The sequence below is a fragment of the Prionailurus viverrinus genome, chromosome D4 (genome assembly GCF_022837055.1).
Source record: "Prionailurus viverrinus isolate Anna chromosome D4, UM_Priviv_1.0, whole genome shotgun sequence".
Taxonomy (NCBI): domain Eukaryota; kingdom Metazoa; phylum Chordata; class Mammalia; order Carnivora; family Felidae; genus Prionailurus; species Prionailurus viverrinus.
The window spans coordinates 56233833-56259844 of NC_062573.1; the positions used below are offsets into that span (position 1 = coordinate 56233833).

General features: G+C 38.7%; 2 protein-coding genes across 7 annotated transcripts in view; both read left to right on the forward strand.

Moving 5' to 3' along the window:
• Positions 1 to 724: 724 nt before the first annotated feature.
• Positions 725 to 6482, forward strand: RANBP6 (RAN binding protein 6). Of its 3 annotated transcripts, none has more exons than XM_047831210.1 (2): positions 725 to 868; positions 1393 to 6482. In XM_047831210.1, exons 1-2 carry the CDS (start codon positions 854 to 856, stop codon positions 4048 to 4050), a joined length of 2673 nt encoding a protein of 890 aa, XP_047687166.1. In that variant the 5' UTR covers positions 725 to 853; the 3' UTR covers positions 4051 to 6482. The 3 variants fall into 3 exon arrangements, with proteins under 3 accessions (XP_047687166.1, XP_047687167.1, XP_047687165.1); XM_047831211.1 differs by having other exon boundaries at positions 1984 to 2184; XM_047831209.1 differs by having other exon boundaries at positions 725 to 6482.
• A 1485-nt stretch (positions 6483 to 7967) lies between these two features.
• The window catches only part of KIAA2026 (KIAA2026 ortholog), a 133596-nt gene continuing 115551 nt past the window's right edge, over positions 7968 to 26012 (forward strand). For 2 of the 4 annotated variants that reach the window (XM_047829811.1, XM_047829813.1), the window contains exon 1: positions 7968 to 9252. In XM_047829811.1, coding sequence (XP_047685767.1) covers positions 8657 to 9252 — 596 coding nt within the window. In that variant the 5' untranslated portion in view covers positions 7968 to 8656. The remainder of the gene's footprint in view (positions 9253 to 26012) is intronic. The other 2 variants (XM_047829812.1, XM_047829814.1) reach the window with 2 other exon arrangements.

The window sequence follows — 26012 nt, forward strand, 5'->3', positions numbered from 1 at the left end:
TTAGATGTGGTAGTGGGATGGCAATCAATGTCTTTACCTTTTATTGTACTTATTTGATAAACAGCTTTATTGAGGTATTATTCACATACCATACAATCCACCAGTCTAACAATGCAATGGTTTTTAGTAGAATCACAGAGATGTACAACTACCACCACAATTAATTTTAGAACATTTCATCACCCCAAAAGAAACCGACTATCTGATAGCAGTCATTTTACATTCTCTCCTTCCCACTGCCTCTGTAAATCTACTTTCCGTGTAGATTTGCCTTTTCAAGACCCTTCATATAAACGGAATCATACAATATGGGACCTTTTGTGACCGGCTTCTTCCACCTGGAGGGTTTTCAAGATACAATTATTGCGTTAAAATTACCGGGGTAACAACAGAGCTAGTTTATTAACATAACGGAGGTAAAAAGTCACCCACAATCCCATTCTAATACATTCAAATCATACTTTTCTTTTTCTTTTTTCTTCTTCTTCTCTGCAGGTGCCTTTTCATCTTATTGGAAAACAGACCGAGGATGTCCCTCATCCCCACCCCACCTCACTTATCCCCCCCCCCGCCCCCAGGCCCGGCAGCCCACCTCCGGGAGCTCAGACACAGCACCCCGCCAGCAGTGGATAAGCAGCCCCGCCCATCCCCTCGGGCGCCTCCCTTACGTCACTGTTTCTGGCCGCAGACCCCCTCCCTCCGTCTCCGTCGCGGTTTCTTTGACAGAGCGCTATGGCGGCGGCCGGGTCTGCAGGGGTACCGGCCACCGTGTCGGGAAAGCAAGAGTTTTACCAGCTTCTGAAGAACCTGATCAATCCAAGCTGTATGGTCCGGAGGCAGGCAGAAGAAATCTATGAAAATATTCCAGGTCTGTGTAAGACTACATTCCTCTTAGATGCTGTCAGAAATAGAAGAGCAGGTTATGAGGTGAGACAAATGGCTGCCGCGCTGCTACGACGGCTTTTGTCCTCTGGGTTTGAGGAAGTCTATCCAAATCTGCCTTCTGATGTTCAGAGGGACGTCAAGATTGAACTGATACTGGCCGTTAAGTTAGAAACACATGCTAGCATGAGGAAAAAACTTTGTGATATTTTTGCAGTGCTGGCCAGGAATTTGATAGATGAGGATGGCACTAACCACTGGCCTGAAGGTTTGAAGTTCCTTATTGATTCAATCTACTCTAAAAATGTAGTTCTTTGGGAAGTTGCACTTCACGTTTTCTGGCACTTTCCTGGGATTTTTGGGAACCAAGAGCGGCATGATTTGGATATCATCAAACGTTTGTTGGACCAGTGCATTCAGGATCAAGAACATCCAGCAATCAGGACATTATCTGCTAGAGCTGCAGCTGCATTTGTACTTGCTAATGAGAATAATATTGCTCTTTTCAAGGACTTTGCAGACTTGCTTCCTGGAATCTTACAGGCTGTGAATGACTCATGCTACCAAGATGATGATTCAGTGCTAGAATCCCTTGTTGAGATTGCAGATACCGTACCTAAATACCTGGGTCCTTATTTAGAAGATACTCTGCAGTTGAGTCTGAAGTTATGTGGAGACTCTAGACTTAGTAATCTGCAACGCCAGTTGGCCCTTGAAATAATAGTGACCTTGTCTGAAACTGCAACCCCAATGTTGAAAAAACATACAAATATAATTGCACAGGCAGTTCCTCATATATTAGCAATGATGGTTGATCTACAAGATGATGAGGACTGGGTAAATGCCGATGAAATGGAAGAAGATGATTTTGACAGCAATGCCGTTGCTGCTGAGAGTGCACTAGACAGACTGGCTTGTGGGCTTGGTGGGAAACTTGTTTTACCAATGACTAAGGAGCACATCATGCAGATGCTTCAGAGCCCTGACTGGAAATATCGACATGCTGGATTAATGGCCTTATCTGCCATTGGAGAAGGATGCCATCAGCAAATGGAATCAATTCTAGATGAAACAGTTAACTCTGTTTTGCTTTTTCTTCAGGATCCTCACCCAAGAGTGAGGGCTGCAGCCTGTACTACACTTGGGCAGATGGCTACAGATTTTTCTCCTAACTTCCAAAAGAAATTCCATGAAACAGTGATTGCAGCTCTGTTGCGTACCATGGAAAATCAAGGTAATCAGCGTGTACAATCACATGCGGCTTCTGCACTTATTATTTTTATTGAAGACTGTCCGAAAACATTGCTAGTTCTATATTTGGATAGTATGGTGAGAAATCTACATTCCATCTTGGTGATTAAACTTCAAGAATTGATTCGGAATGGAACTAAATTGGCCTTGGAACAGCTTGTGACAACCATTGCCTCAGTTGCAGATACAATAGAAGAAAAATTTGTTCCATATTATGATATATTTATGCCATCACTAAAGCACATTGTTGAGCTTGCTGTTCAGAAGGAACTCAAGCTTCTGAAAGGAAAAACTATTGAATGCATTAGCCATGTTGGTCTTGCTGTTGGGAAGGAAAAATTTATGCAAGATGCATCAAATGTGATGCAGCTATTGTTGAAGACACAATCAGACTTAAATAATATGGAAGATGATGACCCTCAGACATCTTACATGGTTTCAGCATGGGCTAGAATGTGTAAAATTCTTGGAAGTGATTTTCAACAGTACCTTCCACTAGTTATTGAGCCTCTTATTAAGACTGCTTCAGCTAAACCTGATGTTGCTCTCTTAGACACACAAGATGTGGAAAATATGAGTGATGATGATGGATGGCAATTTGTGAATCTTGGAGACCAACAAAGTTTTGGAATTAAGACTTCAGGACTTGAAGCAAAAGCAACTGCTTGCCAGATGTTGGTTTACTATGCTAAGGAGTTAAGGGAAGGATTTGTGGAATATACAGAACAGGTTGTAAAGCTGATGGTTCCTTTATTGAAATTTTATTTCCATGACAATGTTCGAGTGGCAGCAGCAGAGTCTATGCCTTTTCTCCTGGAATGTGCAAGAACTCGTGGCCCAGAATATCTTGCACAGATGTGGCAATTCGTATGTGATCCCTTAATCAAGGCTATTGGGACTGAACCTGATACAGATGTACTCTCAGAAATAATGAATTCTTTTGCAAAGTCCATTGAAGTAATGGGAGATGGGTGCCTTCTTGATGAACACTTAGAAGAACTAGGAGAAATATTGAAAGCAAAACTTGAAGGACACTTTAAAAACCAAGAACTGAGACAGGTTAAAAGACGGGAAGAAAACTACGACCAGCAGGTTGAAATGTCTCTGCAAGATGAGGATGAATGTGATGTTTATATTCTGACCAAAGTATCAGATATTTTGCACTCATTATTTAGTACTTACAAGGAAAAGATTTTACCATGGTTTGAACAGCTTCTTCCATTAATTGTAAATCTAATTTGTTCGAGTAGGCCATGGCCAGATAGACAGTGGGGATTGTGCATATTTGATGATATTATAGAGCACTGCAGTCCAACCTCATATAAGTATGTAGAATATTTTCGGTGGCCAATGCTACTAAATATGCGAGATAACAACCCTGAAGTCAGGCAAGCAGCTGCTTATGGCCTGGGTGTTATGGCACAGTTTGGTGGAGATGATTATCGTTCTTTATGTTCAGAAGCTGTCCCATTGCTGGTAAAAGTTATTAAGTGTGCAAATTCCAAAACCAAAAAAAATGTCATTGCTACAGAGAACTGTATCTCAGCAGTAGGGAAGATTTTGAGGTTTAAGCCTAACTGTGTAAATGTAGATGAAGTTCTTCCACATTGGTTATCATGGCTTCCACTGCATGAGGATAAAGAGGAAGCTATTCAGACTTTGAGTTTTCTCTGTGATTTAATTGAAAGTAACCACCCAGTTGTACTTGGTCCAAATAATTCCAATCTTCCCAAAATAATCAGTATAATTGCAGAAGGAAAAATTAATGAGACTATTAATTATGAAGATCCTTGTGCTAAACGCCTAGCTAATGTTGTGCGTCAGGTACAGACTTCTGAAGAATTATGGTTGGAATGCATATCGCAACTTGATGAGGAGCAGCAGGAAGCTCTACAAGAGTTGCTAAATTTTGCTTGATGCACGTTAATGTCACTTGAATATCTTCTACCATAAAAGTAATTCCAAATAACTATTGTGAATGGATTCCATTACAATTGTGAGAACTGTTCTCTCCTTGCCAAGCAGTTTATATTCCTTCCCTATATGTTTCTCCAGGATTAGTCAGTGTTACAGCCTTGTGTTCACCTTGCATGTTTTATCTTTTAAATATAGAGCTTGGTGATAACCATTGTCTTAGTGTTTGTCACCTTTCCCCTAGTTGATGTGAAGTACATAAATTGTTGCTACTTGTCTGAATTATTGATGCTGGGCAAACAATACACTAATGTGAAGATGTCATGCTGCCCATCACAAGATGCTGAGAGCTTACAAAGATAGGAGAACTTCCAAGGCAAACTATTTGGAATTGTGGGTGAAAGATATAGTGGCAAGCTTATTCCTCCGGGTGCTTTTCATGGTAATGGGAGGATGCTGAAATTGGGAGATACTGCCTTGGATGTGGGGAGATTTCTCTATATATTATGTGAACTTTTTCATCATGTCCTCCTGAGAATTGGGTGAAGCATATCCATATTTTAGTCCTCAAGGTGTCCAGCTGAGAGTTAAGAGAATTGTAAAATCTTAGCCTGACTGGTCTCTATTTTTCAAGTTATCCAGGACTCTAAGAACTATGGTTACTGCAAAGGGCATCCTGGTACATGGAACATTGGTAACATGTAACATACTATTCTGCAGTGTTTGACAAATAGTAAGTAATCAATATTTGTGGGACTCAATCAGTATTATGTGTTTAAGCAGAATATTGCATTGTGTATATATGCCATTTTCCCCCTGAAAGCAGCCCAACAAGGAGAGAAGCCCTTATTTAAAATGGAGTTTAAATAGATTTCTATTTTGAAGAAGTTCTTAATAGATTCTATAGTAGCACTGAAGATGAAAGGAAAGCAAAATTAATTTTATCTTTAAACATGAGAAAAAACAGCTTTGACTCCAGTCAAATAGCAGTAGATGTGCATTTTAAGAAAACAGCTAATCTAGAGTTAATTAATTGGAATGTTGATCTTTAATGTCCAGCTTTTTGTAGGGTAGAAAAAAAGCTTTCTACTCAGTGAATCATTGACCCAAAATTTAAGAACAAATGTATCTGTCATGATTTCCTGGGGTATTGTGAGTACTGTGTATGTAAAGTATTTAGCAAATATTTAAGACCTAGTAAGTGCTTAATAAATTGTACCTGTTAGTGTTGTTGTTTGTTTGCACCTCTGCTGTGTGTGTGTGTGTGTGTGTGTGTGTGTGTGTGTGTGTGTGTTAATGGTTTGGAATTCCTTTTACATTAGAATTTCCCTGATTCACTCCCTGCCAGTTCAGATGAGCAGGCCATGTAGGCTGTTGTGGACAGAAATATGAAGTTGAGATTTTAGATATGGATTTCCCATCCATTCCCTGCAATGATTTATTATTTATTACAATAAATAATAGGAAAGGACATTAAGTATAGTATAGTCACAATTTTATTTAAGATAAATAAAAGTATACATAAATTAATGGAAAAATTCTGCAACAAGATATTAATAAAATTTTCTCTGGGTGGTGGGATTAAATGGCAATTTTTCTTCTCACTAATAATTTACCTACAACCAACATATTTCTTGTATAATAGTTTTTTTAAGCTTAAGGATCTGATCCTACTTTCATAAAAGCTAAGATCACAATCATTGTGGCCTCTCCATGACCTATAGCTGTGGTTCTTTCAACTCCTACCTCTTTATCTTAATTGATATCCCATCAGAAGCCCTTGATCAAATTTCTAGCAATTCCCTACACTCTTGTGCATGAAAATTGGAAATTCTGCCAGGTGGCCTTGGAGAATTAGGTACCTTGGAGAATTTTGAAGTGTGACAGACCTAGATTTGAATTTTGGCAAACTACTTTCTTAACCTAAGCATCAGTTTCTACATCTGTAAAATAGGCATAATACCTATGATTGTTGTGAGAATTAAAGGTGATAATGAAAGGTGCTTAGTGGCACAGGAGTCAATAAATACAATCTATATTATGAGAGAGTCATGAAATAGAGTTGGTGGCTAAAGATAAAGAGGGGATATTTGCTGGGGGAATGGTCATAGAAAATGAAGGATGCTCAATGAGACTCATTTTGGGTTGCCATTTGCTGAAATTAGACTGTTCCCTGGCTTTGTTGCTGTGAGCTGAGGTACATCTAAGGGCTCTGAGGAGAAAGCGAAATGTCTCATAAATTACAAATGACTGATGAGAGGAGACCTTGAAAACTGGATAATGGGTGTGTGGGAGCGTCAATACTCGATAAGTGTTCTCATTTAACTATTTTACCTAATTCTGCTACTTAACTTACTGCTACTCTTTCCCCCCTTCTCCCAAAAGCTTTGAAGTTTTGACTTTTATTGGTTCATTAAAGGTTCACAATAATCAAGGATCAGAATATCCTGACCATTTGTTTAGATGACTTGTACTTTTAAAATGCTTGATTTCTAGGACATAATTGCCAGTTTCAAGCTAGAGCATTCTGTGTAAATAGAAACATATGTGCATCTTTCTCTTTTTACACAAATTTTTAAATGCTTATTTATTTTTTGAGAAACAGAGAGAATATGAGCGGGGGAGGAGCAGACAGAGAGGGACACAGTATCCGAAGCAGGCTCTAGAGGCTGCGAGCTGTCAGCACAGAGCCTGATGTGGGTCTGGAACTCACCAGCTGTGAGATTGCAACCTGAGCCAAATCGGTTGCTTAATCGACTGAGCCACTCAGGCACCCCAAGATTTGCATCTTTCTAATAGAACATAAGAAAATAGTAATATCTGCTTTATGGAACTATTACACTCTTTCACCCCACTTACTTTAAGCATTACCTAATTAAAGTGAATGAGGAGTCCACGTTTTAGACATTCAAAAGTAATTTTTAAATGTATGGTGACATTGTAAGGCTAACGACCTAATACTGTGCAGCTTAGACTTGAAATATTTCAAAACTTTATAACCCCAAGGATTTTTAGTAAGTTTCCATTCCCTTCCTTTATTCTTAGCAGATCTCAAGAATGGAGGTGGGAATATGTTAATTTTAACTGAAAACAGGACATTACTTAAAATAGGAATTGGTCAAGAACTGGACCAGAGTTTTAGAAATTAACAGTTTTACAAATTATCTTTTTTTTTTTTTTTGCATGTGAACATATGTTTTAGTTGGTCGAGTCCTTGAACCTGTTTTCTAAACTATAAAATTCTAGTTTTATATTAAAAACCTGGCAGTTACATGGGGGAAGGTGGGTACAGAAAATATGAAATTTACAACAGGATAGGATTTACATTTTGTGCCTTCTCACTATTCATTTGCCATTAACAAGGGTTTTATGGAGCAAGGTCCTTCAGAATTAATTTTAGTTTTTCTTCCCCCCCCCTTTTTTTTTTTTAATATTTATTTATTTTTGAGAGACAGAGCAAGAACAGTGGAGGGACAGAGAGAGAGAGGGAGATAAAGAATCTGAAGCAGGCTCCAGGCTCTGAGCTGTCAGCACAAAGCCTGACATGCGGCTCCAACGAAGGAACTGTGCGATCATGACTTGACCCAGAGTTAGAAGCTTAACTGACTGAAGCACCCAAGCGCCCCAGGATTAATTTTAGTTTTTAGGGCTTTTAGGGTCTTGCAAAAGAAAAAAAACTTTCACTTTCTTTAAAAGCCCTTGGGCCTCTTCGGCAGTGTCGAGTACTCCTGCGCAGGCGCCTTGCTTCTCCCCCACTCCGCCCCTTAACAGTAGTCTACATGCTGATGACATAATTGGTCCGCGCAACGTATAGGCCTCGGAGCCGGTCGCGCAACCCAAGTCAGTGCTTTTGCGTAGCTGGGCGAGACGCGAAGGGGGTGGGTGGGGCTGTTCTACTACGCATGCGCACCGTGGATGGCGACGGTGCCCTTTTTTTGCCTCTTTTCCAGAGCCTGGGGGGGTTGCTTGAGTGCCCTCCCTCTTCTTCTCCGCCCCTCCCCTTCCTTCCCCCCGCCCTCGGCCCAGCGGGACTTCTAACTGACAGTTGTCGCCGGGGCCGTTCCGCGCGCCGCCTCCTCCTGCCCGGGTACCCCGCAGGTAGAGAGGGGGCGGGAGCGGGTGTAAGGGGAGAGGAGGAGGAGCCCCAACCTCCGCAGCCCAGTGCTGCAGCCCCCTTCGGGGCGGCTAGAGAAGAATCCTCACTTCCTCTTCGTCCCCTCCCAACCCCCTTACGGCCGGCCCGGAGAGGGTGGGGCGCCGAGGCCGCGGCAGCCAGGCCTAGCCTGGCGGGTGAGGAGCAGGCGGGCGGGGCGCGAAGGGGTGAGGCAAAGGAGGGCCTGGCGCGCTCCGCCGCCGGGGGGAGGGGAGAGGAGGGCACCTAGGCTCTCCTCTTCTCTCCCCCCTCCCCAGCGCGCCATGTAACCCCGCCCCGCCGGCTACAAGCTCAGGACCCCCGCGGGTAGCGAGCGGAGCAGGCGGCTGAGAGGAAAGCCCAATGCGGCTGGGACTGCGGGGCAAGGCCGAGCCCTAAGGAAGCGGCCCGCGCTCACGCGTTCCCCGGCGCCTCGATCGGCGTCTCCACACGGCCCAACGTGGTTCTGCCGGGGCCATGAGCGTGCCCGAGACGCCGGGGGAGATGGAGCCTGCCGGGGAGGAGGAGCGGCCGCCACCAGCGACCAAGGAAGAGGACGACGAGGAGGAGATGGCAGTGGCGGTCCCGGCCTCAAGGCCGGCTCAAGGGAGGGGTACTTCGTCGCAGGAGGAGGAGGACGACGACGAAGAGGAGGAGGAAGAGGCGATGGTGGTCGGGGGCGGTGGCTGCAAGGAGCAGGACCTGACCTATGAGCTGCAGCAGGGCTACCGCATCCTGGGCGAGTTCCTGCAGGAGAAGCACCGGGGCCTCACTGCCCCCTTCCTGCAGCCCTTGGGGGGCGTTGCCTTCGGGGAGGCTGAGGTGGCTGAGGGGCCGCGCAGCGGGGGCCGGGGCGGTCGCGCCCTCCCGCAGCAGGTCGGGCAGGGCATGTGTCTGCTGCAGATGGAGGAGAAGTTCGCCGGCGGCCAGTACCGCGGCATCACCGAGTTCGTGGCGGACTTCAGGTTGATGCTGGAGACATGCTACCGCCTGCATGGAGTGGACCATTGGATCTCCAAACAGGGCCAGAAGCTAGAGATGATGCTGGAGCAAAAGTTGGCGCTTCTTTCTCGGTAAGTGAGTCCTGTCCCCAGTGGGACTGATAGAGTGACACAAACATCGTCGCACGTGTCCGAGGATGGGTTGGGCCAGGGGACGGGGGGCGTAGCTGTTACGTGCAGGGTTGGTGCTGCAGAACCCGGGAGGAGGAGCAGGCCTGAGTGGAGTCCCACAAGGGTGTGGTGGGTGTGTGGTGAATGTACTCATTACCCAAATGGAAAGCTGAAAGGGAGTCGAGTCCTGAGCGCAGAAGAACAGGTAAAGTTTGTAGATAGAAAGTAATATGGCACCCATAGGAAGAATTACGGGGGTAGGGTAGAGGGAAAGAAAGTTTTAGTGAGATGGGAGATGGACCCGCCACTTTTAGACAGTTTTAACATGACGTTAGAAAAGGTTTTAGGATGAAGTATCGTTAGAAAAATGTGTTTGGCTTATGTAAAAAGATGGTCGTTTCATAAAAAATGTATCTTTTTTTCACTACCCATGTCGACCGTCGGAAATTTACGGATTGTGTTTAAATGAGTAATGATTACTCTGGCGTATTCCTGATCTTTTCTCTCAGCTTCATATGAGGAGACCGAATTTTTGTGATAATAGTGGATGCATCAACACAAAATTTTTAAAACGTTTAGACTTTTGTGTTTATTCTACCAGAAATCAGAGTCAATTCAGATGGCACTGTGCTCTTGATATAATCCACACAAATAGCCAGAGTCAATTATTTTTCTTTAGTCAGAGAAAATAATGTAACACAAGAGATACTAAAATAAACATTTATAAATATATATTTGATGTGAACCTAATTAATTTCTCAAGTGGAAATTCTTCAGGAATAGAAAAATAATTGAATGTTGGAAATGGTAGTTGAAGTGGAAAAGTAGTTTGATTCTTTACTAGCTGAGTGAACTTGAACAAGTCACTACCTTTTTGGCTTCAGATAATAATAGTATCTCACGGGGTTGCTGTAAGATTAAATGAGTTAATAAGTGTAAAGTCAACAGTGTCAGTTCCATAATTAGTCTGATATAAGTTGTAACCATTACAATATTAGCAATAGTAGTTGAATAAATGAATATTTTCCTCATTTCCTGGGCCTTATACTAGTGCTTTTATGGAATAGTTTCTGAGAAGTTGTAGGTTTTTGGTCCTTGTAGGTTTTTATTTTATTTTATTTTATTTTATTTTATTTTATTTTATTTTATTTTATTTTATTTATTTTTGAGAGAAAGGAAGAGAGAGAATCTTGAGCAGGCGCTACACTCAATGCAGTGCCTGACGTTGGGCTCGATCCCATTACCCTGAGATCATGACCTGAGCCTAAATTAAAGAGTTTAATGCTTAACTGATTGAGCCAACCAGGTACCCCTGGACCTGGATTTATAATGGTAGTTTAAAAATAATCTGTCATTGGCTTCCCATACGATGTTTTCAAGACTATCAGTGACTTCTTTCACTGAAAACAATAGTTAACCTAGTGCTTGACTCATTAGAGGGCCTCTATTTAAGGAATTTCTTCTTGAATCCTTTCATGAAATACAATCATTTGGTAATGATTATTCACAGATTTGCTTTTAATACTTTATTTAATGTTATTATACTTGTGTAGTGTGTTTGTTACTATTGTCTCCACAGAGTCATTATAGTTATGACTTACAAAGAAAAACAATCCATTCACACGTCACTTTTTTAAGTGGTAAAATATACTCCAAGTTGATGTCACAGGATTTTAGACTTGGAAGGCACCATAGCGTTCATCTAGTCCAAGCATCCAGATTTACAAATGTGGAAACGGCTTTAGCATGAGATTGCATGAAAGTGCTAAGAAGTAGCATATTGGTTTGGATGAATTACAGGTGTTTTCAAAAGTGTATGTGTATAATAAATACTTTTTGAGCCCGACAAAAGAACAAGAAGACTGTTGAACATAAAGTTAATTTCTAAATGCTTAGTTAGAATGATTCCTGGTGGCTAATGCTCAGAATGCTGTATTCCCATATGGTCTAATAGCATCCATACTTAGAAATTAAACTTAAGGGGCCCCTGGGTGGCTCAGTCGGTTAAGTGCCCGACTTTGGTTCAGGTCATTATCTTGCAGTTCATGAGTTCCAACCCCAGGTTGGACTCTGTGCTGATGGCTAGGAGCCTCGAGCCTGCTTCGGATTCTGTGTCTCCCTCTCTCCCTTTGCCCCTACCCCGCTCATACTCTGTGTGTGTGTGTGTGTGTGTGTGTGTGTGTGTGTGTGTGTGCGCGCGCGCGCACGCATGTGTGTCTTAAAAATAAACATTAAAGAAAAATTAAACTTAAGACATTCTCGGTTGACTCCATAGCTCCGGGGTTAGAGCACTGGTCTTGTAAACTTAAGACACTCTGTTGTTTATAAACATAATGACATAATGTATTTCTGACATTATTAGTTCAAGAGATAAAATTCTTGCATTTTAGTAGCAAAAACTAAAAATATGATGGTCTCAGATGAAGTTTTGAGTCCTTCAATTTTATTGTATTTGATGTAAGTAAACATTTTGTAATTAATTATTAATAAGTTTGCCAGACCACACTTGTAGAATTCATTTCTTTTTCTATAATAGCCTAAAATCTGAGTTATTACTAAATAAATGCTTTGAGTGGGCATAACTTTGAGAAAAGTGTGGGTTATAACTGGTATAAATTAAGATACATAGATGTTCCAGAACAACATTCTGTGAACCGGCCACGTGAGTATGATTTTTAGCAGTTGACTCAGATACCTTGTTTGAAAACACATGGTATGTGGTATTTTAGTAATAAAAAAAAAAACTCTTAGATATTATTTAAGTTTTCTTTTGTCTTATATATATTTGTAAAACATTGAATTCTTATTTTTAGATTATTGTAAAGAGAACTTTACAGCTGCTCCATATACTGCTGAGCTTTTAGCGAGCAAGAAATGAGATACAGTAAAGAAAATGACACATTATCATGGTAGAGCAGCCCAATAGTTTTAGTACCCTGGACTATGGACACAGTGTTTAATTTGAATCTCAGTCTAAGTCGTTTGTACTATCAGAGTATTAGGCTAGATTATTTGTACAGATTAGTATCTGCCAAAGCTAGACATTCAGCTTCCTGAGATCAAAAGATAAGCCTGAGCCTATAAACATAGTTTAGTAGGGAAACAGAGACTTAAAAAGATAACGATTCTATAATGGACATATAGACAGGTACATGGGGAATTTAAGAGGGAGACCTAAATCTGAATGGGAATAAGTGTGGGGATGGCAAGTGAGAAGAGGAAATGAGAAGGGGGAAAGAGATTAGGTAAAAGATAACGTAAAGACATTTATACCTGAACAATTATTGAAGATTGCTGCTGTATATTTTTTGGAGGGCTTCAGGGTGGCATTGTAGAATGCTCAACTATAGTGAATGCAAGGTATGAAATGCAGTGTTTCTGGGAACTACAGGTGCTTCTGTATAGCTACAGTATGGTCTCCAGAGTAGAGTTTGCACCCCAGCAGGTATGCAGGATGATTGACTGGGGTGAAGGAAGAAAATATTACAATTTCAGTATATTTGGTTTTTTTTTAATTCTTTTTAAATCTCTATTTTAGTTTACTTTTTGGTGTATATAATAATATTGCATGTATAAAGTATAAACTTATAAATATAATTTTATATATAAATATATATTAGTGACATATAACAATTTGTTTTATGTATATATTATTTATGATAGAACTAGGATTTAGACAACAAATCTATTCTCAAAGTTTTATATATACATATATATATATACATATATATATATATATATATATATATAGTGGCTAATATACAATGTGTACAGTGTGCTCTTGGTTTTTGGGGTGGATTCCCGTGGTTTATTGCTTACATACAACACCCACTGCTCATCCCAACAAGTGCCCTCCTCAATGCGCATCACCCATTTTCCCCTCTCCCCCACACTCCCATCAACCCTCAGTTCTCTGTATTTAAGTCTCTTATGGTTTGCCTCCTCCCTCTCTGTTTGTAACTGTTTTTTTTTTTCCCCTTCCCTTCCCTCATGGTCTTCTGTTAAGTTTTTCAAGATCCGCTTATGACTGAAAACATGTGATATCTGTCCTTCTCTGACTGACTTATTTCACTCTGCATAGTACCTTCTAGTTCCATTGACATTGCTGCAAATGGCATGAATTCTTTCTCATTGCCAAGTAGTATTCCATTGTACATATAAATTGCATCTTTATCCATTCATCAGTTGATGGACATTTAGGCTCTTTCCATAATTTGGCTATTGTTGAAAGTGCTGCTATAAACATTGGGGTACAAGTGCCCCTAGGCATCAGCACTCCTGTATCCTTCGAATAAATTCCTAGTAGTGCCATTGCTGGGTCATAGGTAGTTCTATTTTTAATTTTTTGAGGAACCTCTACACTGTTTTCCAGAGCGGCTGCACCAGTTTGCATTCCCACCAACAGTGCAAGAGGGTTCCCATTTCTCCACATCCTGTCCAGCATCTACAGTCTCCTGATTTGTTCATTTTAGCCACTCTGACCAGTGTGAGGTGGTATCTCAGTGTGGCTTTGATTTGTATTTCCCTGATGAGGAGTGACGTTGAGCATCTTTTCATGTGTCTGTTGGCCATCTGGATGTCTTCTTTGGAAAAGTGTTCATGTCTTCTGCCCATTTCTTCACTGGATTGTTTTTCTGGGTGTTGAGTTTGATAAGTTCTTTTGTAGATTTTGGATACTAACCCTTCTTCCGATATGTCATTTGCAAATATCTTGTCCCATTCCATCGGTTGCCTTTTAGTTTTGTTGATTGTTTCCCTTGCAGTGCAGAAGCTTTTTCTCTTCATGAGGTCCCAATAGTTCATTTTTACTTTTAAGTCCCTTGCATTTGGAGATGTGTCAAGCAAGAAATTGCTGTGACTGAGGTCAAAGAGGTTGTTGCCTGCTTTCTCCTCTAGGGTTTTGATGGTTTCCTGTCTCACATTTAGGTCTTTCATCCATTTTGAGTTTATTTTTGTGAATGGTGTAAGAAAGTGGTCTAGTTTCATTCTTCTGCATGTTGCTGTCCAGTTCTCCCAGCACCATTTGTTAAAGAGACTGTCTTTTTTCCATTGGATATTCTTTCCTGCTTTGTCAAAGATTAGTTGGCCATACATTTGTGGGTCCAATTCTGGGGTTTCTATTCTATTCCATTGGTCTATGTGTCTGTTTTTGTGCCAATACCATACTGTCTTGATGATTATAGCTTTGTAGTGGAGGCTAAAGTCTGGGATTGTGATGCCTCCCGCTTTGGTTTTCTTCTTCAATATTACTTTGGCTATTTGGGGCCTTTTCATACAATACAGATTCCACACAAAGGTTAGGATTGTTCTAGCTTTGAGAATTATGCTGGTGCAACTTTGATTGGGATCTCATTTAATGTGTAGATTGCTTTGGGTAGTATTGACATTTTAACAATACTTATTCTTCCAATCCATGAGCATGGAATGTTCTTGTGTCTTCAGTTTCGTTCATAAGCTTTCTATAGTTTTCAGCATACAGGTCTTTTACATCTTTGGTTAGGTTTATTCCTAGATATTTTATGGTTCTTGATGCAATTGTAAATTGGGTCAGTTTCTTTATTTCTTTTACTTCGTTATTGGTGTATAAAAATGCAACCGGTTTCTGTACATTGACTTTGTATCCTGCGACTTTGCTGAATTCATGTATCACTTCTGGGAGTCTTTTGGTGGAGTCTTTCAGGTTTTCCATGTAGAGTATCCTGTCGTCTGCAAAAAATGAAAGTTTAACTTCTTCTTTGCCAGTTTTGAGGCCTTTTATTTCATTTTGTTGCCTGATTGCAGATGCTAGGACTTCCATCACTATGTTAAACAACAGTGGTGAGATTGGACATCCCTGTCGTCTTCTTGATCTCAGGGGGAAAGCTCTCAGTTTTTCCCTACTGGGGATGAGATTAGTTGTGGGCTTTTCATAGAAGGCTTTTATGATGTTTAGGTATGTTCCTTCTATCCTGACTTTCTTTAAGGTTTTTATTAAGAAAGGATGCTACGTTTTGTCAAATGCTTTTACTGCATCTATCGACAGGATTATGTGGTCTTATTCTTTCTTTTATTAACATGATGTATCACACTGACTGATACGCGAATATTGCACCAGCCCTGCAGCCCAGGAATGAATCCCACTTGATCATGGTGAATAGTTCTTTTTATATGTTGTTGAATTTGATTTGCTAGTATCTTGTGAGTTTTTGCATCCATGTTCATCAGGGATATTGGCCTGTAGTTCTCCTTTTTTGTGGAGTCTCTGTCTGGTTTGGGAATCAAGGTAATTCTGGCTTCATAGAATGAGTCCGGAAGTTTTCCTTCTGTTTCTATTTTTTGAAACAGCTTGAGAAGGATAGGTATTAATTCTCCTTTAGATGTCTGGTAGAATTCCTCTGGGAAGCCATCTGGTCTAGGACTTTTATTTATTGGGAGAAATTTGGTAACTGATTGAATTTCTTCACTAGTTATGGGTCTGTTCAAATTTTCTATTTCTTCCCGTTTGAGTTTTGGTACCATGTGGGTGTCTAAGAATTTGTCCATTTCTTCCTGGGTGTCCAGTTGGTTGGCATATAATTTTTCATAGTATTCTCTGATAATTGCTTGTATTTCTGAGGGATTGGTTGTAATAAATTCATTTTCATTTGTGTTTTTATCTATTTGGGTCCACTCTCCTTTTTGAGGTGTCTGGCTAGGAGTTTATCAGTTTTCTTTATTTTTTCAAAAAACCAGCTCTTAGTTTCATTGATCTGTTCTACTGTTTTTTTGTTGTTGTTGTTGTTGTTGTTGTTTTGATTCTATATTGTTTATTTCTGTTCTGATCTTTATTATTTCTCTTCTGCTGGGTTTGGTGTTTCTTTGCTGTTCTGCTTCTAGTTCCTTTAGATGTGCTGTTAGATTTTGTTTTGGGGATTTTTCTGTTTTTTGAGATAGGCCTGGATTGCAGTGTATTTTTCTCTTAGGGCTACCTTTGCTGCATCCTAAAGGGTTTACATTGATGTATTTTCATTCCATTTTTTTCCATATATTTTTAAATTTCTTCTTTAATTGCCTGGTTGACCCATTCATTGTTTAGTCGAATGTCCTTTAACTTCCATGCATTTGGAAGTTTTCCAAACTTTTTCCTGTGGTTGATTTCAAGTTTCATAGCATTGTGATCTGAAAGTATGTATGATCTCAATTCTTTTGTATTTATTGAGGGCTGTTTTGTGATCTATCTTGGAGAATGTTCCATGTGCACTCCAGAAGAATGTATATTCTGTTGCTTTAGGATGAAAAGTTCTAAATATATCTGTCAAGTCCATCTGGTCCAGTGTATTATTCAGAGCCATTGTTTGTTTATTGATTTTCTGTCTAGATGATCTGTCCATTGTTGTAAGTGGAGTATTAAAGTCCCCTGCAGTTACCACATTCTTACCAGTAAGATTGCTTATGTTTGTGATCAGTTGTTTTATATATTTGGGTGCTTCTGAATTCAGTGCATAAACATTTAGTTAGCTCTTTACAACTGTCACAACTTTACTGTCTTCTAGGGAACTTGAATATAAATGCACTGTATGAGAGTTAGTGACCCAGGGAGCCTTCTGCTTTGCCTGTGCTGAGAAGTGATTGCTTCTGTATGATAAGGAATAGCTGTAGTGGTAGGTAGTAAGATGTTCAGCAGAGCAGTCCTAACTTAGTAAAAATGCTTATCAAAATTGTTGATGTTGGTAAGGCACTGAATGCTATTTTCTTGTAAATAAAAACTTAACCTTTGTGTGTACCTTAGAGAAAATCAAGAAATGGAAAATTATTCTGAGCAAAATATTCTTATTAAAAATTAATTATGATAGTCTGCAGTTCTTTTGGAAATTTAATTTTTTTATTTGGTGCCACTTCAGTTACAAATATAGGCCTTGAAAGTTTTGTTTGTTTGTTGTTTTTATAAGGACTTTTGCAATTCCTGTTGAACTTGCCATCTTGCATTTTGCTAATGAAGGCCTTCTTGTTTAATCCTTTGCTTTCACTTTCCCCTCTCCATCTATTTGGTGAATGAAATAGTTTAGATCACTTCGTAGTTACAACTTTTCTCCTTTCCACTCTATTGTGCTATTACTTAAACTGTTTATCTTTTGAGTCTTCCTTTGGCTGTGTTTTTCATTATAACTGTGGATAATCTCTGAAGTTATGCCTTTAGATCTTCTTAAATCTATTCTTGTATGGCAAGAGCATTTATTTTTTATAACTTTATCAGTAAGACTCTCAAATCAATATTTTGAGCTTTCCCTTTTGTTTTAGTTTCATATTTCTGTCCACAGAACTTTTCCAATGGGTTGTACAACTATTGTATCTGAAAATGTTAAAAACTAAGTTTATTTCTAACCCAGATCTCCTTCTAATTTTTCTGTTTTTCTTTTCAGCTTTCTCATTCTTCTCCGTGGTGTCACTGTTGTTTCAATCTGAATATATCAAATTCATCTTTGTTTCTTACACTTTTCATTCAGTACATACACACTATCATCATGTTCATTGCTGAGTTCCTGTTGCTCAGCAAATATTTTGAATGAATGAATAACGGGAATGAATATAATTAGTATTCTTTCTCTACTCTTTCCTACTGATGTAAAACTGTTCTTTCTGCAAAGTCCAAGTCCTTGATGAGAAAGTAATCACACAGTATAGAGCAGTTGAGTAAATATGAATGAAAAAATATCACATGGGAAGCTGGGAAGATGGCAGAGCAGGAGGACCCTAAGTTTGCCTTGTCCCACAGATACAACTAGGTAACATATCATATCAATGTAAATACCCCAGAAAACTACTGGAAGACTGGCAGAACAAATTCTACAGTTAAAGGTAGAGAACAGGCCACATGAAAGAGGGTAGGAAGGGTGGAGATGCAGTGGGAAGCAAAATCCTGGCCATCGCGGGCAGTAGGAAGTCACAAGTGCAGAAAAGGGCAAGAAACAGAGTATCACCCTGGGGAGTCTGCATGGGAAAGCTGAATCCCTATAACATTTGGCTTTGAAAATGAGAGGGGCTGAATTCGTGGGTTCTTATAACTAACGGAACATAAAGTTTGGAATTTTGAAAATCAGTGGGCTTGGTTCTGGGAGAGCTCAGAGGATGTTAGGAAGCTGAGACCCTCCCTTAAAGAGACACCTTGACAAGTGTAATATTCCCATTATAGGTATTTCAGAATAAGAAGAGGGAGAAAAGGGAGCAGAAAACTTATTTGAAGAAATAATAGCTGTAGACTTCCCTAATCTGTTGGGGAAGGGCACAGATATGCAGATCCAGGAGGCACAGAGATCCCCCAACAAAATCAACCCAAGGAGGTCCACACCAAGACAAATAGTAATTAAGGTGGCAAAAATTAGTGACAAATTTTTTTTTAAGTGGCAAGAGAAAAGAGATACAAACAAGGGAAACTTCATGAGTTTGCCTGTCAGCAGATTTTTCAGCAGAAACATTGTAAGCCAGAAGGGAAGGGCATGAAATATTTAAGGTGCTGAAAATGAAAGATCTGCAGCCCAGAATACTGTACCCAGTTAAGACTATCATTCAGAATATAAGGAGAGATAAGAGAGTTTCTCAGACAGAAACTAAAGGAGTTCATGACCGCTTAATCAGTCCTACTAGAAATCTTTGAGTGGAAAAGAAAGACTATAAATAAGAGAATGAAGAGTAGGAAACACAAAAGCAGTAAAAATAAGTATATCTGTAAAAATCAGTCAAGAGATTCACAAAATAAGAGGATGTAAAATGACTGTATATACCTAAAATGTAGGGGGAAGAGGAATAAAGAACAGGTTTAAATTTATGAGACCACATATACAGAAGATATTATATGCAAACTGAATGGTAACCACAAATTCAAAAACCAGTAATAGAGATGTAAAGAATAAAAGAAAGAAATTTAAGTCTATCACCAAAGAAAGCCAGCAAACCATGAGAGAAAGACAAGAAAGGATCAGAGAAAAATTTCAATAACTATTTTGAATGTAAATGGACTAAATACTCTAATCAAAAGGCACAGTGTGACAGAGTAGATAAAAAACAAGACCAATCTATATGCTGCCTACAGGAGAGTCATTTCAGAAGAAAAGATGCCTGCAGATTGAAAATAGGGGATAGAGAAACATTTATCATGCAAATCGTTGTCAAAACAAAGATAGGATAGCAATATTTATATTGGACAAACTAGACTTTAAAACAAAGACTGTAACAAGAGAGAAGAGAGAAGGATACTATATAATAATCCTACAAGAACATATAACAATTATAAATATTTATGCACCCCACATGGGAGCACCCCAATACATAAAAAAATAACAAATATAACGGAACTCAACAATAATAAAACAACAATAGTAGGGGACTTTAACACCCCACTTACATCAGTGAACAGATCATCTAAACAAAATCAACAAGGAAACTGGCTTTGAATGACACATTGAACCAGATAGATTTAGCAGATATATTCAGAGCGCTGCACCCTAAAACAGCAGAATACATATTCTTTTCAGGGGCACATGGAATATTCTCCAGAATAGAGCTTATATTAGGCCACAAAACAACTCTCAAGAAATTCAAAAAGATAGAAGTCATATGATGCATATTTTCTGACAATGCTATGAAACTAGAAATCAACCACAATAAAAAATCTGGGAAGACCACAAACACGTGGAGGTTTAATAATATGCTAGTAAACAATGGGGCAACCAGAAATCAAGAAGAAATAAAAAATTACATGGAGACAAAAATAAAAACAAAATGGTCCAGAATCTTTAGGATGCAGAAAAGCAGTTCTAAGAGAGAAATTTATAGCAATACAGGCCTCCTTAAGAAGCAAGACAAATCTCAAACAACCTAACCTTACAGCTAAATGAGATAGAAAAAAGAACAAACAAATCCAAATCCAGCAGAAGGAAGCAAACAGTGAAGATTAGAGCAGAAACAAATGATACAAAAGTAAGAAAGCTAGGAGCTTGTTCTTTGAAAAGATCAATAAAATTGATAATCCCCTAGCCAGACTCATCAAACAAACATAAAACAACAACAACAGCAAAAAACCCAAAACTCAAAATCACAAATGAGAGAGGAGAAATAACAACCAACACCACAGAAATACAATTATAAGAGAATATTATGAAAAAACTGTATGCCAACAAATTGGACAAACTTAGAAGAAGTGGATAAATTTGTGGAAACATAACTAACCAAATTAGAATCAGGAAGAAATAGAAAGTTTGAATAGACTGAACCGGCAAATAAATTGAATCAGTAACCAAACAACCACCCAAAAACACAAGTCAAAGACCAGATGGCTTCACAGTTGAATTCTGCCAAACATCTAAAGAATTAATAGGTATTCTTCTCCAAGTATTTCAAAAAATAAAAAAGGAAGGAAAACTAACAAATTAATTCTGTGAGGCCAGCATTATCCTGATAGCAAAACCAGATAAAGACACCACTACAAGAGAGAACTGCAGGCTATTATCTGTGATGAACATAGATGCAAAAATTCTCAATAAATACTAGCAAACCGAATTAATACATTCAGAAAGCCATTCACCTACATAAAATAAAAAAAAAAAATCATTCGCCACAATCAAGTGGAATTTATTTCTTGGTTGCAAGGGTGGTTCAGTGTTTCCGAATCACTTAATGTGATACGTCAAAAACATTTGACAAAATACAATATCCATTCACAATAAAAACCCTCAACAAAGTAGGTCCAGAGGGAATATATGTCAACATGATAAAGGCTTTATATGAAAAACCAACAGCTAACCTCATTCTCAGTGGGGAAAAACTGAGAGCTTTTTGGCTAAGGTCAGGGGGAAGACAAGGATGTCCACTCTCAAACTGCTATTCAACATAGTACTGGAAGTCCTATCCACAGCAATCAGACAACAAAAAGAAAAGGAATCCAAATCGGCAAGGAAGAAGTGAAACTTTCACTATTTGCAGATGAAATGATACTGTATATGGAAAATCCGAAAGACTCCACCAAAAAAGCTAGAACAAACAGTTCTAACATTTATATGAAATCATGAAAGACCCCAAATAGCCAAGCACTATGGAAAAAGAAGCAAACCTGGAAGCATCACAATTCTAGACTTCAAGTTATTACAAATCTGTAGTAATCAAAACAGTATGATGCTGTCACAAAAATAAACACACAGATCAGTGGAACAGAATAGAAAACCCAGAAATAAACCCAAACTTTATGGTCAATTAATTTTGACAAAACAGGAAAGAATGTCCAATGGGAAAAGGACAGTCTCTTTAACAAATGGTATTGGGAAAACTGGACAGCAACATGCAAAAGAAAGAAGCTGGACCACTTTCTTACACCTATTAAAAAATAAATTCAGGGGCGCCTGGGTGGCGCAGTCGGTTAAGCATCCGACTTCAGCCAGGTCACGAACTCGCGGTCCGTGAGTTCGAGCCCCGCGTCGGGCTCTGGGCTGATGGCTCAGAACCTGGAGCCTGTTTCCGATTCTGTGTCTCCCTCTCTCTCTGCCCCTCCCCTGTTCATGCTCTGTCTCTCTCTGTCCCCAAAATAAATAAACGTTGAAAAAAAAAATAAAAATAAATTCAAAATGGATTAAAGACCTAACTGGGAGACCTGAAACCATCAAAATCCTAGAAGAGAACACAAGTAGTAACTTCTTTGACATCAGCCATAGCAACTTTTTCCTGGATATGTATTGTGAGGCAAGGGAAACAAAAGCAAAAATACACTTTTGGGACTACATAAAAATAAAGAGCATTTGCACAGTGAAGGAAATCAAACTGAAAGGCAAGTCGAACAAAACTGAAAGGCAACCTCTACAGAATGGAAGAAGATATTTGGAAATGACATCTGATAAAGGGTCAGTATCAAAAATATATAAAGAACTTATGAAACTCTATGCCAAAAAAAAAAACGCAATTAAAAAATGGGGAAGACATGAACAGACATTTCTCCAAAGAAGAGTACATATGGCCAATAGACACATAAAAGAATGCTCAACATGACTGATCATCAGAGAAATGCAAATCAAAACTATAATGAGATATCTCCTCACACCTGTCAGAATGGCTAAAATCAACAGCACAAGAAACAACAGGTATTGGCGAGGATGTGGAGAAAAAGGAACATTTGTGCATTGTTGGTGGGAATTCACACTGGTGGAGCCACTGTGGAAAACAGTATGGAGGTTCCTCAAAAGTTAAAAATAGAACTACGATTCAGCATTTTCACTATGGGGTGTTTATGCAAAGAATACAAGAACACTAATTCAAAGGGATACATGCACCATGATGTTTATAGTAGCATTATCTATGGCAGCAAATTTTTATCGTAGAAACCCAAGTGTCCATCAGCTGATGAATGGATAAAGAATAATGGTATGTATCTACAATGGAATATTATTCAGTCATAAAAACAAAGGAAATCTTGTTATTTGCAGTGACGTGGATGCAAGCTAGAGAATATAGTGGTAGGCAAAATAAGTCAGAAAAAGAAATATTATATGATTTCACTTGTGGAATTTAAGAAAAAAAACAAGCAAAAGGAAAAAAAGACAAACCAGGAAACAGACTCTTAAGTATAGAGAACAAATTGATGGTTATCAGGGAGGAGGTGAGTGGAAGAATGGGTGAAATAGAGGATGGGGCTTAAGGAGTGTACTTGTGATGAGCACTAGGTGATGTATGGAATGTTGAATCAGTATTGTATACCTAAAACTAATATAACAGCATATGTTAACTATACTGGAATTCAAATAAAAAAAATTCATAAAAATATTTTAGGTTTAAAATAAATCATTTAATTATTTATTTTTGAGAGAGTGTGAATGGGGGAGGGGCAGAGAGAGAGGGAGACAGAAAATCCCGAGCAGGCTTCATGCTGTCAGTGCAAGAAAGATGGAATGCCTGAGACGGATAATTGGTTAAGAGAGATGAGATCAGCAGTTTGTCAGGTATGATGGGTCCCAACTACCTGATATGTGGATAGCTAAAAGGCTGAATTATATTAGTGCAAATGAAGGAATCAAATAAGGGATTGGAGATCTGGATGATGATGGGTTAAAAATGCAAGGGGAATAAGAGTAATAACTGGGAGAATAGTAGGTAAGGAAGATCAAGTAAGAAATAAATTTCATAGCCTAATAAATACCTTTTTTTGTAGGCATGAAGACTTTTTTTCTTAAAACTTTTCTGGATATTCAGTACAGCTGAATATGAGAGTACTTGTTTCCAAACTTTTATGATCTGGCTTCCCAAGCAGAAAATATTTTGAATAGGTACCCCCAATGTATCTATATTTATTTATCAATCATTTAATCATATTCTGTACTATTATATTTTGTATATTGTAAAGTGTTACAATCTAAATACTTAAACATGAGAGATAAGCATATTTTAAAATAAGTGTTAACATTAATGTTACAAAACGTTAGTTTTGGTGAGGGCATTGTGATATTTCATTAGTTTTGAAAACCTTGGTTAATACTTGACTGTAGAACTATTTGAAAGTTTTGTTTTATATTAAATTTATTTTAATACTTGGCTTTAATGACTTTTGTAGTTCAGAGCTCATAAAGATGCATACATCCAGATGGAATGGCATTGTAAGCTGGGCTGACTATATTAGACAGGCAAAAGTTTTTGTTGAAATAAACCAATGAGAGTTTTGTCTTCCCTAATTTCAAATAGTTGTTCTTGAAGTCTGATAATACTACGGTTCTACTTTGATGGATAATTTTCATTTGCCAATCCAAATCTGTTCTCCACTTTTGTGCACTGTGCTGTGTCCCAGGAGGCTGATTTCTAAGGACTGCATCAACTGGTCTGCCTTGTGTTCTGGCTTTTGATTGGGTTCAGTCAATGGGAGGCACTGACAGGAGGACTGGAGAGAGGTCAGGATAGCCTAATGGCTTTCGCTTTGCTGGGCTATATGTCATCAGTAACTGTGCTCCATCATTCTGTGGCCCTCTTCTGTAATTATAGCTTCCTTTGTTCTAGTAATGATCCCATCTTTTTCCCCTTTTGGGTCCAGAGTGATGATAGCTCCCTAGCTAGCCCAAGAGTGCTTCACCATCCCTTACTAATTTCCCTTAACGTTGGCTACGCATTTGTGAATAGTCTTTTCATTAAACATTACATCCATTTTAGTATTACCTTGCTAGCACTCTGAGGGCTGTAGTCGCATTTAAAAATTTTGACTGAAACTCTTTATTTAGAATATTTTTAAACAGATTAGATAATTTTGTTTCCAAGTTTTAGTTGTACAGATAGAGTTTTTATAGGTGACACATTTCTTTGTTTTGATAGCAACAACGAAAATCACATAATAAGGGAAACTTTTTCAAACATCTGTTTTTTTGGGGTGGGCAGTGTTAGTGCATGTATTAACCATAAGTAAAGCTTAAATAGCAATTTACTTCTTTATTAATACTTAACTTGAATAATTTGAAACAGAATTAAGCCTCTGAATTCTGAAATTTGGAATGTGTTAACACAGAAAAGACCTTTGATGCTTTATGTGAAAAAAAAAAAAAAACAAAAAAAAACAAAGGGTAACTAAAACTCAATGAGTCCACTATAATTATTGCTTAGCTTTTGCTTATAGTTAGCAATCTGTTATTTTAATAAACTATTGCCAGAGTGATTTCATAAACTAATTTTCCTAATAGTACAAAAGCTTGAATTTTGGAAAGGGAGAGTTACTTTAATGTATGATTTGATTGTTGATTGGTTGTCTGACAATTCTTATTTGGAGGTAAGATTTATTTTTGTCTTATTGCATTTTATTCTCTGATAAATGAAACCCAAGTAGTTAGTAACAATTGTTTGATAGGTATTTCACTCTGGAGAAAATAGATGGCTGCAATTTTTCAACTTGAATTATGTCTGTAAATTTAAAATGAAAAATAGCTTGGCTTGTATCCTTCCATATATCTTGTGTGTGTGTGTGTGTGTGTGTGTGTGTGTGTGTGTGTGTGTGTGTGTGTGGCTCTGAAGTTACATCCATTAAAAAAACAAAATCCTTATTCTCCTGGAGCTTTTATTCTGGTGAGTTGAAAAATTACCAAATAAATAGGTAATTATACAATATAATGTCGTGGTAAACAGGAAGGAAAAGAAATGGGTAAGGGAACAGAGTAACAAGGGATCCTTTACCAGTTATGATGGTCAGGGAAGTCCTCTCAGGAAGTCCTCTCAACTGCTGTTGAACAGACATTAGGATAAAGTGATAATGCCTAGCCATACAGATACCTGGGGGAATAGTGCCTGAAGTGAGGATGAGCTTGATCAAAGGCAAAGCTGATATTGGTGTGACTAAGAATAACAGAGACATTTGTGGCCAGAACACAAAGAGCAATGAGCAAAATGGTATAAAATGAGGTCTGGAGTGGTTGATGAGGGTCATATCACACTGGTCTTATAGGCCATCAGAATTTTGGTTTTTATTTTAAGTGTAACTGAAAGGCTTTGGAGGAGACAGAGCAGGGGGATGACATGATCTGATTACCTTTCGAAAGGATGACCTGGGTTGCTGCATGAAGAATAGACTGTAAAGAGATCAGAGTAGAAGCCAGGGTGCCTGTCACAAAGAGATTGCAGTAGTCAGATGAGACTTTGAACTTGTATACAAACACACATGCTACTTGGTGTCATATATATGTTTACATATACTCCTTTATATATGATTGCTTTTGGCTTAAAAGATATATTCAGAATTTTTTTCACATTCAGCAATGTAA